Source organism: Marmota flaviventris, chromosome 3 (assembly GCF_047511675.1).
Source record: "Marmota flaviventris isolate mMarFla1 chromosome 3, mMarFla1.hap1, whole genome shotgun sequence".
NCBI lineage: Eukaryota > Metazoa > Chordata > Mammalia > Rodentia > Sciuridae > Marmota > Marmota flaviventris.
The window spans coordinates 84,136,472-84,150,096 of record NC_092500.1 but is presented as its reverse complement, the minus strand read 5'-3'; the positions used below and the strand labels follow the sequence as shown (position 1 = coordinate 84,150,096).

The following is a 13,625-nucleotide window of genomic DNA, read 5'->3' as shown; positions in this document are numbered from 1 at the left end:
TGAACCACAGGCATTCTGGAAAAAGGAGCTTTTTGGTCATTTGTATTAGGATCAAGCCCAGAGTTCACACAGTTTATGACAAGGACAGTTTCTCAATACCTCATCCAGACGTCTCCAGACTGTCTACCTGCCCCTATTGTCTGGTTGTGTTGAAGTCACTCATTCTATCCATGCTCCTCTCTCAGCTGCATGCCAGTTCTTTTTCCAATCTAATTCTCAAGCAACCCACTAAATTAGGTTGCTTTTACTTCTGGGTGGCCCTGGATTCCCAAGGCAGCCCTACCCTCTCGTCAGTATGTATCTACATAAATAGCAGAAGAGTTCACAAGCATTACATACCAGTCCTGGGGGTTCACATCTGAAAGTAAGTGGAAAAAGCTTCAAGTTTAATATAGAAAAGAAGCTGATGAGAAAGGAGTTGACAAGAAAAACTGTAATTCAACTGAATCCCACAGTAGAACCATCATGTTTTACTTTAGAAGGAGATGAGAGGCAGTGGGTGGTAAAAGAAAACTCTCCTGAATTAAATAATTTGGACTGGAGCTGTAGCTCAGTCTCACACGTGTGAGGCACTGGGTTCGATCCTCAGCATCATATAAAAATATATAAATAAAGATACTGTGTCCATCTATAGCTAAAAAAAAATTTTTTAAATAATTTAACACATTCATGTCCCAAGAAGACCATTCAACATTTTTTTCCTAAATTCTAATACCCTATAGGAACCATCAAGAACAAAACAAAAAGTTATCATAAATGGCCAACCTGTAGATGGAACTCCAATAAGCACAAATGATGATAAGCCTAGAAAAATGATTAGTCTCTATAAATTTTCCACAAACTCTGTGATGCTGTATTACGTTCATAACAATGTTTTTATAAAAATTGACAAAAAAGGTTATTTGCGTTTATGATTTAATTTCTCAAAAGTCCAGAGAAAAATTTAATAGTTGTAGCCACGACAGATGGAAATGGTATATTTTCTCCTATTTATAGAACAGGAATGAATATTTTATATGGATCAAACTCCAGCTGAAATAGAGGTAAAGCTTTAGGGAGTAGCTAGGAAAATCTGGCTAGGAAAGTCTAGAAAATACAGAGAGTTTGTAGTTTTGTTTTTTGTTAAAGGTTAACAGGAAAAACAGTTTTATATTTTCCAGACCTTTTCATCATCGTAGTTATTAGAAAACCAAACTACACATAAAACTAAAAGCATCTCAGTAAACGGCACTAAATGTGTCTGTCTCTGTTTTGCACTTTAATTTTGGTCCCATCTATCATCCATCTTCTAAGTCTTAAAAAAAAAAAAAAAACCCATTCTGGAGGCTGGGGTTGTGGCTTAGTGCCTAGCATGTGTGAGGAACAGGGTTCGATTCTCAGCACCACATATAAATCATAAAATAAAGGTCCATCAACAACTAATAAAAATATTTTTTAAAATACCCATTCTGATCTGTCAGACCAGAACAATATCAGCATCAGTCTGTTTTCCTAAAGAATTAACTGTCCAAAGTTAACTGTCCTTTCACTGTCCAAAGCCTGCAGCTCATCTACTATCCTATCTTTTCTAGTTTCATTTTTGGTTTTCCCTTTTTAAAATCCTTTTCCCCATTTGGCAAATGTTCAGGAAGTACTTATGAAATAGTCCCTCTGGCTATCAGGCATTGTAAATGAAACTGAAAGAAGAAAATTTAAAAAGATTATCTAAAACTCTGTCATTAAAACTTAGATTTGCCCTTCAACATATTTTAGAATGTCAACGCCCAAAACACGGACCTTGAACCAGAACAGTACAGGCTTTAAAGCCCTGGAAGAGATTGAAGCTGTCATTAGTAAAATCTTAATGGTAAACTACCCCTAACCTTTTTCTTTATTCTATCACCCAGGGGCAAGCATGAATCACCACTCAGAGTTAGAAAAACTTCAGAAAGACAGGAAAGAAACACAGGACCATGGAAATTTAAATATATCTTAAACAATTGGTGACTTGACGAAATAAACAGGGGTATTAAAAGCAGGTAGGTTAAGTTACTTTGCTTTATGTGTTTCCTTATTTTTCAAAATTTCTATGGTGATCATGAGTTGTTCTTATCCAAAGGAATTTCATGATTTGAAAAAAAGGCTTCCTGGCACTCGAAAGTATAAGATCAATCCCTGAATCTACAATTTTATTTATTCATTTATTTTAGAATTTTCAATGCCTTTATTAGTGCATTGTAATTATACACAATAGCTGGGTTCATTTGGACATAATCAAACATGCATGGAATTTAATTTGCTCCATTTCAGTTCCTAGGGCCTCCTCTTTCTTTCCCCTCCTCCCTCCCCCCATTTTCCTTCTTATACTCCACTGATCTTCCTTCTATTTATTTATCTATTTTTAATTGGTGCTTTACAGATATACACAAAGGCAAAATTCACTGTGGTATATTTACACATGTACACAGTGTAATTTTATCTAATTCATTTCATATTTCTGCCCCTTTCCCAACCCTCCTGCATCCCCTCAATCTCCTTCTTACATTTTAAATTCTTAAAAAAAAAAAAAAAAATGCCTGGGTTCATTGCCCAGCACTGGAGGGGGAGAGGGGAAGGACACACAATAAACAAACTTATCGTTAATTTTTCCCTTAAAACAAATATTTTTAGATACTATATAATCTTTATTTTTAAAAGGTACAAAATACAATACACTATTCATAAATCATCACTCAGTTTGGCATACAACTGTTCCTCAGCATCCACAAAGGAAGGGTCCAGAATCTCCAAATAAACCAAAATATGTGCATGCTCATATCCCTTACATTAAAAGGTGCAGTGTTTGCATATAACACATGCACGTCCTCCTGTATACTTTAAGTCATCTTTGGACTGCTTATGAACCTAATACAATATGAATGTTACGTAAATAGTTGTTATACTGTATTGCGTAGGAAATGACAAGAAAAGTCTGTACATGTTTAGTACAGGGGCAATGTTTTCAAATGAAAATGGAAAATCATTAGCAATTGGTTGAATCCATGGATGCAGAACCTATGGAGGATATGGAGAGGTATCTTAGGACTTAGGTAGACAGCAGCATGTGCATTTCCACATATACGGAGGGAAAAGATATAAATGTTTGGCGTAGCCCATTTAATAGGTTTTAATACTTTTCCATATCAAAATCATCCTAGGTATATCATTCTTAAAGTTCTTCAGTATTCTATTCTGCATATGTAACATAATTAGTCAACCAATCCCCAAATAACGAACCCACAGACTGTTATTCCAATACAAATTAAAAAATAAAATAGTTCTATTTTGTGACAGTGTGTCCTAGAAAGCACTAAGTCAGGCAATCAACTTATGTGAGATTTCTCATATGACAGCATAACAGATGGCCTTTGATCCTAAATGGTTAAACTGTATCTAAGACTTATTCTAATCTTAGAAAATTCGAAAATGAAAACAAACAGCCCAGCAAGGCACAGTGGTGCACGCCTATATTTCCAGCGGCTGGGTGGCTGATGCAGGAGGATCACAAGTTCAAAGCCAGCCTCAGAAATTTAGCAAAATCCTGTCTCAAAATAAAAAATAAAAAGGGCTGGGGATATAGCTCAGTGGTTAAGCGCCCCAGGTTCAATCCCTGGTACAATAAACAAAACAAATAGCCCACTGAAAATATGTAATGATCAGGACCAGAAAATTAAGCTACAGTCTCTTCTGACTTCTTCCTCAAGAAGTACACCCAACATTTCAGGAAGAGTTGTAAGTTTCATCACTTCCTGGGTTTCCAGAAAGCTACAGCAGGATGATGCCTCACTGGTCCGCATCCCCAACATGACTATAGCAATGAACCAGGCAGAAGCCAGATAATAAAAGGAAGGGACACTGTATTATTTAAAACCTGGTTACTTGAAAAAAAAAAATAGGCAGAATTAATAACAGGTATCTCTCTAGGGATATATTTTAAATAATTATTTTTTCCTTACAATTTTCCTTAGTTTTCAGTTTTTCCATAGTGATCATGAGATGTTCTTAATAGAAACAAGTTATAATATATCCTGGCAATATATGACAGTCATCTGGAGGTAGTTTAAACAAAAAAAACTGCTGCTTGTGATCCTTTCCAGTCAGTTATATCAGAATCCCTGGGGGCTGGGTCAAACTGTCAATTTAAAAATATTTATTAAAATAAAGTGCAGAGGGCTGGAGTTGTGGAGTTGTAGAGTGCTTGCCTAGCATGAGTGAGGCACTGGGTTTGATTCTCAGCACCACCTATAAATAAAATAAAGGTCCACTGACAACTAAAAAATATTTTGAAAAATAAAATATAGTGCAGAGAAATACCTAAAGTTTACACACCCATGAAACCATCACCTAAGTCAAGAACCATCATTCCAGCATCTCAGTATGGCCCCTGTCAATCTTCCTTCCTCCCTAGAGGGAACCATGATTTAATGTCAAACACTAGGGTTTGGTTTTGCGAATTAAATGAAATTTACACATGAATTCTTGTGTGTGTGGCTTTTTTTTTTTATACTGGGAATCGAACCCAGGGGTACTCTATCCCTGAGCTATACCCTCAGCCCTTTATTTTGAGATAGGGTCTTGCTAAATTGCAGAGGCTGACCTCAACCTTGCAATCCAGGTGCAAACTTGCAATCAGGTGCCTACCGGAGTTGTTGGGATTACAGGCATGTACCACCATGTGTCTAGCTTTTAAAAAAATCAATATTCTATTTGTAAGCTTCATTCCAGTGACTATAAGTAATCATAACTAATTCATTACCATTGTTGTATAACCCATGAAATTAAATACCACAATGTATTAATGTTCTGTTAATAAATATTTGGAGGGGATGGGGATATAAGCTCAGGGGTACAGCATTTGCCTAACATGATGTAGGGCGCTGGGTATGATCCCCAGAACCTCAAAAAAATAAACATTTGGATTATGTCTAGTTCGGTGTTATTACAAATAACTCCAAACATTTTCTATACATCTTTTGGTACATGTACATACAGGTTTCTCTTTGATAGAATCCATCAGAATTATCAGATAATAGGTATTCTTATATTCAGATTTAATAGAAAGCATTATCCAACATTCTTTTGCCAATGTACAGTCCCATTAATGTGTGGAAAAGTATTGTCAACAGTCTCCCAAACACTTGGGATCATCAGTTGCTCTGCTGGATGTATAGTAGTATGTTATGTTAATACGCAGTATTAACTGGGGATGTAGCTCAGCAGTACAGCTCATGTTTAGCATGCCAGAGGTCCTGGGTTCTATTCTCAGCACCAAAAAATAAAAATAAAAATAATAATATGCATTTCCAAATCAGCTAGTGATTTTTTACTACATTTTATTTTGCTTATTGGCTATATGGATATTCTCTTTGTGAAAAAGTCTGTTCATCTTTTGTCCATTTTTAAAACTGAATCATTTGGTCAGGTGCTGGGGTATATAACTACAATCCCAGCAAGTCAGGAAGCTGAGGCAAGAGAATCCTAAGTTCAAGACCAGAATGGACAACTAAGTGAAATCCTGTCTTAAAAAATAAAAGGCTGAGGATGTGGTAGAGCACCCCAGATTCAATCCCCAATACTAGGAAAAAAATTATTTGTTCTTAAATCTTACCAGTTCTTTATGAGAACTTGCCTGTCAGGCAAGTGTTGCATACCACCTTGTACTTTTGTAATTTGTCTGTTTCCTCTCTCGGTACCTTCAGATTATGGAAGTTTTAATTTTAACAAAATCTGATTTCTCACGTTTTTCATCTATGATTAGTCCTTGTGTCATTTTATTTTTTATTTATTTATTTATTTTTAGTCATACATGACAGTAGAATGCATTTTGATATATAATACATACATGGAATGTACATACATCAATCATATTGTCTATTCTATTCTGCTGCCCTTCCTATCCTCCCTATTTCTCCCCTCCTCTCCCATCCTTTAGTCCTTGTGTCATTTTAAAGAAATTTTGTCAAGTATTCCAAGATCTTGAAGGCGGATTCCCCATGTTAACTTCTGGAAGTTTTGTTTGACCTTTTACATTTAGGTCTCAAACCAACCTAACACTGATTTTTATGTATAGCTGAGACAGGGAGCAAGGTTCATTTTTCCATGTACATATACTTGAAATAACAACCTTCAGTAAAAAACCCCACCCTCTCCCTACTGCTCTGCAGTCCCACTTTAATGTAAGTCAAGTAAACAAACATGTTTGTTTCTGGATTCTCCCCTGGGTTCCACCAGTTTACCTATCTGTCCTGACACGTTTATTATTCTGTGTAAATTCCTATCCCAAATTTGTCCTTCCTCTTCAAAACTGTCTTGACTATATTACAGCCCTTTTCATTTCCACATAAATACAGAAATCAGTTCATCAATATCCACCAAAAAAAAAAAAAAAAAAGCCCCTGATTCTGATTGGGAGGGCACTACAATTTAGGAAGAAGTGATATCTTTAAGACATATTTTTTGGTACCAGGGATTGGACCCACCTGCCGTTTTTGTTCTGTTTTGTTTCGGTTTTTTAAGACAGGGTCTCACTAAGTTGCTTAGGGCTTCGTTAAATTGCTGAGGTTGGCCTTGAACTCGAAGTCCTCCTGAGTCCCTAGGATTACAAGAATGCACCACCATGCCCAGCTAAAACAGAAAATTTCTTAATCTGTGAATTGGAGATATTCTTCTACTTATTTAATTTGTCTCAAGAATGTTGTATGGTTTTCTCTGCAGAGATCTCTACATATCCTAGTATAATTATCCCTAAATATTTAATATTTCCTGGTGCTTCTGTAAACTTTTTCTTTTGAATTTCCATTTCTTGTTCTCTCTTCAACAATATGCCTATTTAAAAGTTCTCCAGGCGATTCTAATGTTCAGCCAGGTTTGAGAACTACAAACACAATAATAAATAAGGGAAGGATAAACACATTTTCTCCTTATCTTTAACCTAACTTCACTGTGAAAATACTTTGGCAGTTAAAAGGACATTTCATAATTTTTACAGAAGACTGCATTTTAACCAAACTACTTGTGGTTTCACTTCTGGCTGTTCAGAGCTTTGTCATATTTGATGCTCCAGTGCCTAGAACTATGTAACCTCAGGCAAATAATTTATTATTTCCTCTGGGCTTCTGTTCTCTTATGGTAAAGTGGAGGTAACTATGCTACATATATCAGTTTGGCTGCTAAAAGTATCAAACAAATGGGAAAAATTATTTTAAACTATCCAGTTCTATACTATAAGATATCATTAGCTTCCAGGCAGTCTTGAATTAGCTTACAAATAAACTAATGAGAAGATGCTAAACACACATAGGACATTTACAGAAATGCCCAACTCATAAACATCAAGTTGAGAAAGAGACTTCCATCTGATGACAATGAAAGACACTGAAAAAGACACTGGGGATGAGGCTCAGTGGTAAAGCTCTTGCCTGACATGCATGAGAACCTGGGTTTGATCCCCAGCACCACAATACAAAGAAAAAAAAAATTTTACTGAAACCCAAAATAATTTTTACAACACAACCTGATAGAGATGGCATTTAATTTCTACTCACAAAAAAAAAAAGACCTGGCAAAAGAAGACACGTACCAAATTATATCCTGCAGAAGTTAACAGGAACTTAATTTCACCTCTAAGCCATCTGGAAAAGGATTCATCGGAAGCATTTTATGAGACATAATTAGATCTTATGACTTCAGGAGTGGGAGGAAAAAAGACAGCACATCAAATGACATTACAGAGCAAAGGGCCAACATCAAGATGGTGCACTTACAAAGTAGTTCTCCTCTACAAAGAAGTGGTTCTGCTTTTTCTGCCAACAATTTTTAGCACTGGAATAGAAAGGGACTTTTTTTTCCTATTTTTCACACTCATCTTTTATTCTTGCCCAGAGTCCGTTTTTCTTTCCAGTAATTCCATTCCAAGAAGAACTGCCCAATCCTAATAATCTCTTCCTTTCTTTGCCAATCAGGTCCTTATCTTGCAACCTTAAAAATTTCCAGCTTTTCCTAATATTTTACTAAAGTCTACTTCAGATTTCCCTCCATTGTTTGTGCTTTAACACAACAACCAAATTCTGGGAGGGATCTGTCAAATCTTGGTCTCAATAATTCTCTTCAGACACACAGTTAAAAATAAAAATGGTTCAGCTACTTGAGCTGGCTGCCATTCAAATGCCCCTCCCAATAGCTCATTTTTATCGTCTTCTAAATTGTTATTAGTCCCAAAAGTTAAAAGGAAACACAACAATGAACATACAACTTCTCACACACTTGTGAAGGGAACCAACATTTGCAACTCACAGCACAAGTGACCTGTTGCTTTAAAGCATCATCCAAAGCACAGAGGGTCCACATGACTTCCCTACCAACTCCAATTACTATGTAATTTCATGAGAGTTAGTGGATACAAATCTAAAACAATAATGATATATGTTAAGGGTCAAAGAGACATGGGACTCCAGGAGAAGAGACAACTATTTAAATGGACAAATCACCTCCAATGCCCAGAGCTGGTCAGAGAAAGCACCTTCCTTAGACATTCTAGGAACTTGACCAGCCACCTTCCAAGGTTCATTCAGTATTCAGCCTCAAGCTGTGCAAGTCAGCTCATCCTGCTCAAGATGGATAAATCTTCCTAAACTGCAACAGCTGCTCTGATCCTTCATTTTGTCCCATTAGAATCCTACACAGCAATCCAGCCATGTTACAAGAGGATCACGCAAGTCTTGAACTAAGGATTTCTTGATTTCTGTACTGACTTTCATCTGACAGATGTGGAGAATATCAGCTTTTATTACCAGCAGTTAAATTTCCACATATTGTCCCTTTCCTGCAGAGAATAATATTAACACAAGGCAAACATAACCTTTTTTTTTTTTTTTTTTTTGGTACCAGAGATTGAACCCAGGGCATCAATCACCGAGCCACATCCCCAGCCTGTTTTTTATATTTTATTTAGAGACAAAGTTTCACTAAATTGCCAAGGCTGGCTTTGAATCCTCAATCCTCCTGCCTCCCAAGCTACTAGGATTACAGGCATGAGCCACAGTGCCTGGCTCCATTTCTCAACTTCTCTGTAAAGATTTCTAGATAGTAAATACTAAAGCACCAAACTAGAATAAAAAGGTCTGGATACCAACCCTTCTGACTCTTGGACTATCCTGGATCAACCACAGCTTCCCTACCTGTTAAATGGAGATAGGGAAGGTTGAGTCTCCAGATACTATTAGTCTATTTTAAGGGATAAGGAATCGCTGAAGGATTAAATGTAAAACACAAGATATTTTATTGGAAGTCACCTTTGTTGAAGTGGGAAGACAATGAAATTTGCTGGGAGACACACCTAGATTTAAACCCTGCCTCTGCCCCTACTAGCTATTCATTTGTTTAATGAGTGTCTTGGGCCTCAGCTTCATCCTCTGCCAGGTGAGGACAATCATCATCTGTGGAGTTGTGAGGATTAAAGAACACTGTATATGGAAAGCACCTGGCACAGGCTGCATGCAGTGAACATACCCTATTATATGTTCTGCAAGTAAATATAATTGTCCTTTTCAGTTTTGGCCTTAAGTCTATGCAAAGATCCTAGGATTCAGTTTGCACAAGGGGTTTTTCAGAGATAAGCATGTAGGAGCACAATCACATTATTCAGAAAATATGTTTCAGAACTGCATCTTGTCTCTTAAGCTCGAAACAAAACCCAGAATGTGCCTAATTTCACGGAAAAGCACATGATCATCAGCCTGGCACAATTAGTGCTTTTTACATTTTATATTAACAAAGCATGAGCTGTTGCTAAAACCCATTTCACCAAGCACATGACCTACGATCTAAAGTCCCATTCTGGGGTCATTTTTTTCTCAAACTCCGCAGGACATCAATCAATTTGAAAAGCGTCACGATTTCGGAATGCGAAACCAATGCAGCTTGGAGGACCATCAATCATAAAGCTTAATTCCTCTCCAAGCTTCGCAATCCGGAGCTGAGGCAGGCCACGGAGGAGCAAAGGGGCGTTTTAATATGTTAAAACCACAAACATGGCTGCTCCCTACGGGAGATAATAATGTCTGAAAAAGAGAGTTGGCTATCTCTTCCCGTTTCCCCCGTCTCTTTAGGGGGCTGACAGGAAGGCCTCCTTCTTAGCAATGGGAGGAAGGCTCTAGTCTATCCGTGTCAGTTTTAACTCACAGCTCGGCGCTCCAACGCCCCCCAAGACCCACCTTTCTCGCCAGGTGGAAAGCCCCCAGGGGGATTCTAAGCTTGCAAAAAAATGCAGAAGTAACTTTGGGTCGCACCAGCGAGGCACCCCGACCTTACCCTGGCTAGAGTTCCCGACCGTCTCAGCTCCTCCGGCCGTACTGCGTTCCGATGCCAGCACCGCCAAGACCAGCAGCCGCAGAAGCCCCATTGCTGCCTGCACGGACCCGGACCCGGACCCGCGCCGCGGTCTGGGAGGAAGGCGGGCATGCGCGCCGGGACCCAGCAGCCTAGCCGGCACTACCCCGGGGCGCTCGCGCTGGGCGCCATCGCCTGCTCCGTGCACTCGCCGCGCACCTGCCACCACCAGAGTATCTGGCGAGCGCCCCAACAAGAGGTTAACTCACGGGCCCGCGTTGCCCAGTGTCTCCGTCCCCAGCCCGGAGCGCTAAGCAGCCGCGGGTCCCCGGGCGAGGGCGGTGCTGGGGGCGTTCCCACGCAGCGCGCGCCCAGGAAGTTCTGGGGTTGTCTCTTCTTGCTTTTATATCTTTCTAACGCCGTTAAAAGGACAAAATCGCTTTCTGTTGTGGCCTAACGTCCAAGACTCCAGTTTAACAGCCCTCTGAAAAAAAAAAAAAGAAGAAACAAAAGAGGAATCCGGTGGTCCTCTAGCCCGTCGTTAGATTTTTTTTGCAACAGTTGAAGATTGCTTCCCTGTAGCAATTGCCTTAGCAGCTAAAGTTAAAGTTAGTATAAAAATACCAGGGAATGCCCCTTATAGTTGTTACTACTTTCTGTAGCTGTTATTACGCTAGTTCTGAATACCACATCGAAAAATAAAGTTTCATTTTCTCTAAGCGAAATATCCTCGAAAACTCACAATCTTTACCTGACCTTCAGCTCTCAAATCTCATACCTGAGTGCTGTTTGAAGGCACAGCAGTCCCTGTAACAGATGGCTCATGAGATGATGATGATGATGGAATTAGCCCCCAGGGGGATTCTAAGCTTGCAAGAAATCCAAAAGTAACTTGCATTACAGACTCAGTTATTTGGGGATGACTGCCCTGCTTTCTTTCCGTGCTAATTAAATTTTTCCTGTATGTATTTTAATGAACAACTATTTCTAGAAAAAAAATATTTGTTCAATTAATCCACTAATAGATACACTCCATGGCAGCTACCATAATAGTAACAGGCACAACTGTTGATGGTTCAGATTTTCACACCTTCAGTAGCTTATTTACTCTTCCACATGCCCCATCCATATATTTACATATGATTATATGTGTTTTCCCCAAAAGCTGATCTCGATCAGTTGATCCTCCCACCTGGGCCTACTGAGTAGGTAGGATTGCAAGTGTACACCACCTATGCCCAGCTAAGAGGTTTTAAAGATGAAAAAGGAAGTGGATTATGTAAGATATTTTGAAGCAGTAATCCTTGGCCACAATTATTAATAACAAGAAGAGCATCAGGGGGCTGGGGTTGGGGCCCAGCAGTAGAGCACTCATCTCACATGTGTGAGGCCCTGGGTTCGATCCTCAGCACCACATAAATAAAATAAAGGTATTGTGTCCACCTACAACTGAAAAAATATATATATTTAAAAAGAAAAAAAGAAGAGCATCAGTCCAAAGTTGAACAGTCAGTTGCTGGGCAGAGGTCCTATTATGAGTCCTTGTTATATAGGGTTGTGGTGGCCTCTGTGCAAACATCAGGTTCTGACAAGTCTTTTGTGATAATTACTGTTGGGCAATCATGCATAAGAATCCTTTTTCATAACTTCCTGACTTTATGAAGGCTGTTGTTAGGGTTGACACAAGTAAATCCATTTAGAATCTGAAAACACATTTTTTCACAACATTCAGAATCAAAATCCATCTGCCTGGGAGCAGTTGTTTGAAGTCAACCTGGGTGATGTAGCAAGACCACATCAAAAAAAAAAAAAGAAGAAAAGAAAAGAAAAAAGAAAGATAAAGAAAAGAGTGAGGTGCCTGGTGGTGCATGCCTATAATACCAGCAACTTGGGAGGCTGCGGCTGGAGGATCAAAGACACCCTCAGCAACTTAGGAGAGGCCTCAGTAACTTAGAGAGACCCAGTCTCTAAATAAAAATACAAAAAGGACTGGGGATATGGCTCAGTAGTTAAGTGCTCCTGGGTTCAATCCCTGGTTCCAAAAAAAGAAAAGGAAAAAAATAAATAAAATTCATCTTCCTGAGTATGACACACGTCTTCTGTAATGTAGTTCTTGTCCTCAGTTCCACTGCAAATAAACTCAAACTCTATACTAGCCACACTGAATTAATTTCAATTTCCTGATCTAATCCCATCCTCTGCCCTCCATATCTTTTCCAGCAGTTCCCCCATGCCTATGAGACAGCTGATGTCAGATGTGTCAGTAATCAGAGAAGGCTTCATTACCTGGGAGAATGATTAGCTGGAGTACCCTGCTCATGTCAGAGTTCCATGGAGATCTGAAAAGCAAACAAGCTGGGCTGCTTTGTAAACGAATTGGTTTTTCTATTTATTAAAGGAAAATGTAGGGGCTGGGGTTGTGACTCAGTGGTAAAGTGCTTGCTTAACAAGTGTGAGGCACTGGGTTTGATTCTCAGTGCCACATATAAATAAATAAAATAAAGGTCCATCAACAACTAAAAAATATATTTAAAAAAGAAAATGCAGAAACTGAAAAGATTCTCAGATTTAATATATGTATAACTAGAGCCTTAAAGTCAAAATTTAGAAGAAGAAGGAAGGAAGGGAGGGAAGGAGAAAATCTAACATAGATTTTTAGATAAAACCAATGGCACCTCAAGATGGAGATAGAAGCAAGAATCCAGGGCAAAGGCAGGAATGAACCTTTGTGGAACTTGTGCATTTATCTATTCCCACTCTAATCTCACCCTCATATTCATATTCTCTCTCTCTCTCTCTCTCTCTCTCTCTCTCTCCATATATATATATATATATATATATATATATATATATATATATATCACTAATTTGTTTTAACTATAGTTTGGGGGTAATCTGTAATCTCTAACTTTCCAACCCCTGTCCCCTGTTGATAGAGTATATGTGTGTGTGTGTGTGTGTGTGTATATATATATATATATATATATATATATATATATATATATATATCCCCCATCCCTGCATGCTCTTACCTTACTTCGACTGTTTGCTAAATTAAATTCACTAAATGTGCTTATTGTAACTATTATATGCAAATGATAATGCTGGTAAATTCATTCATTCAATCGATAGATGTGCATTCAGTAGTTTCTATATGCCAGGCTAAATGCTTGATGCTAGGTATTGGAAATATGGAAACAAATTGTTTCCTGCCTACACATAGATCATGGTCTGGTGAGTGAATTAGTCATATGCCACATAACATTTGGGTCAGCGATGGG

At 38.4% G+C, this 13,625-nt stretch overlaps 1 protein-coding gene across 1 annotated transcript in view; it reads right to left on the bottom strand.

Annotated features, from left to right (window-relative positions):
- Tm7sf3 (transmembrane 7 superfamily member 3) overlaps positions 1–10,682 on the bottom strand; it is a 36,688-nt gene extending 26,006 nt beyond the window's left edge. The window contains exon 1 of the mRNA XM_027934205.2: positions 10,327–10,682. Coding sequence (XP_027790006.1) covers positions 10,327–10,417 — 91 coding nt within the window. The 5' untranslated portion in view covers positions 10,418–10,682. The remainder of the gene's footprint in view (positions 1–10,326) is intronic.
- Positions 10,683–13,625: the final 2,943 nt, after the last annotated feature.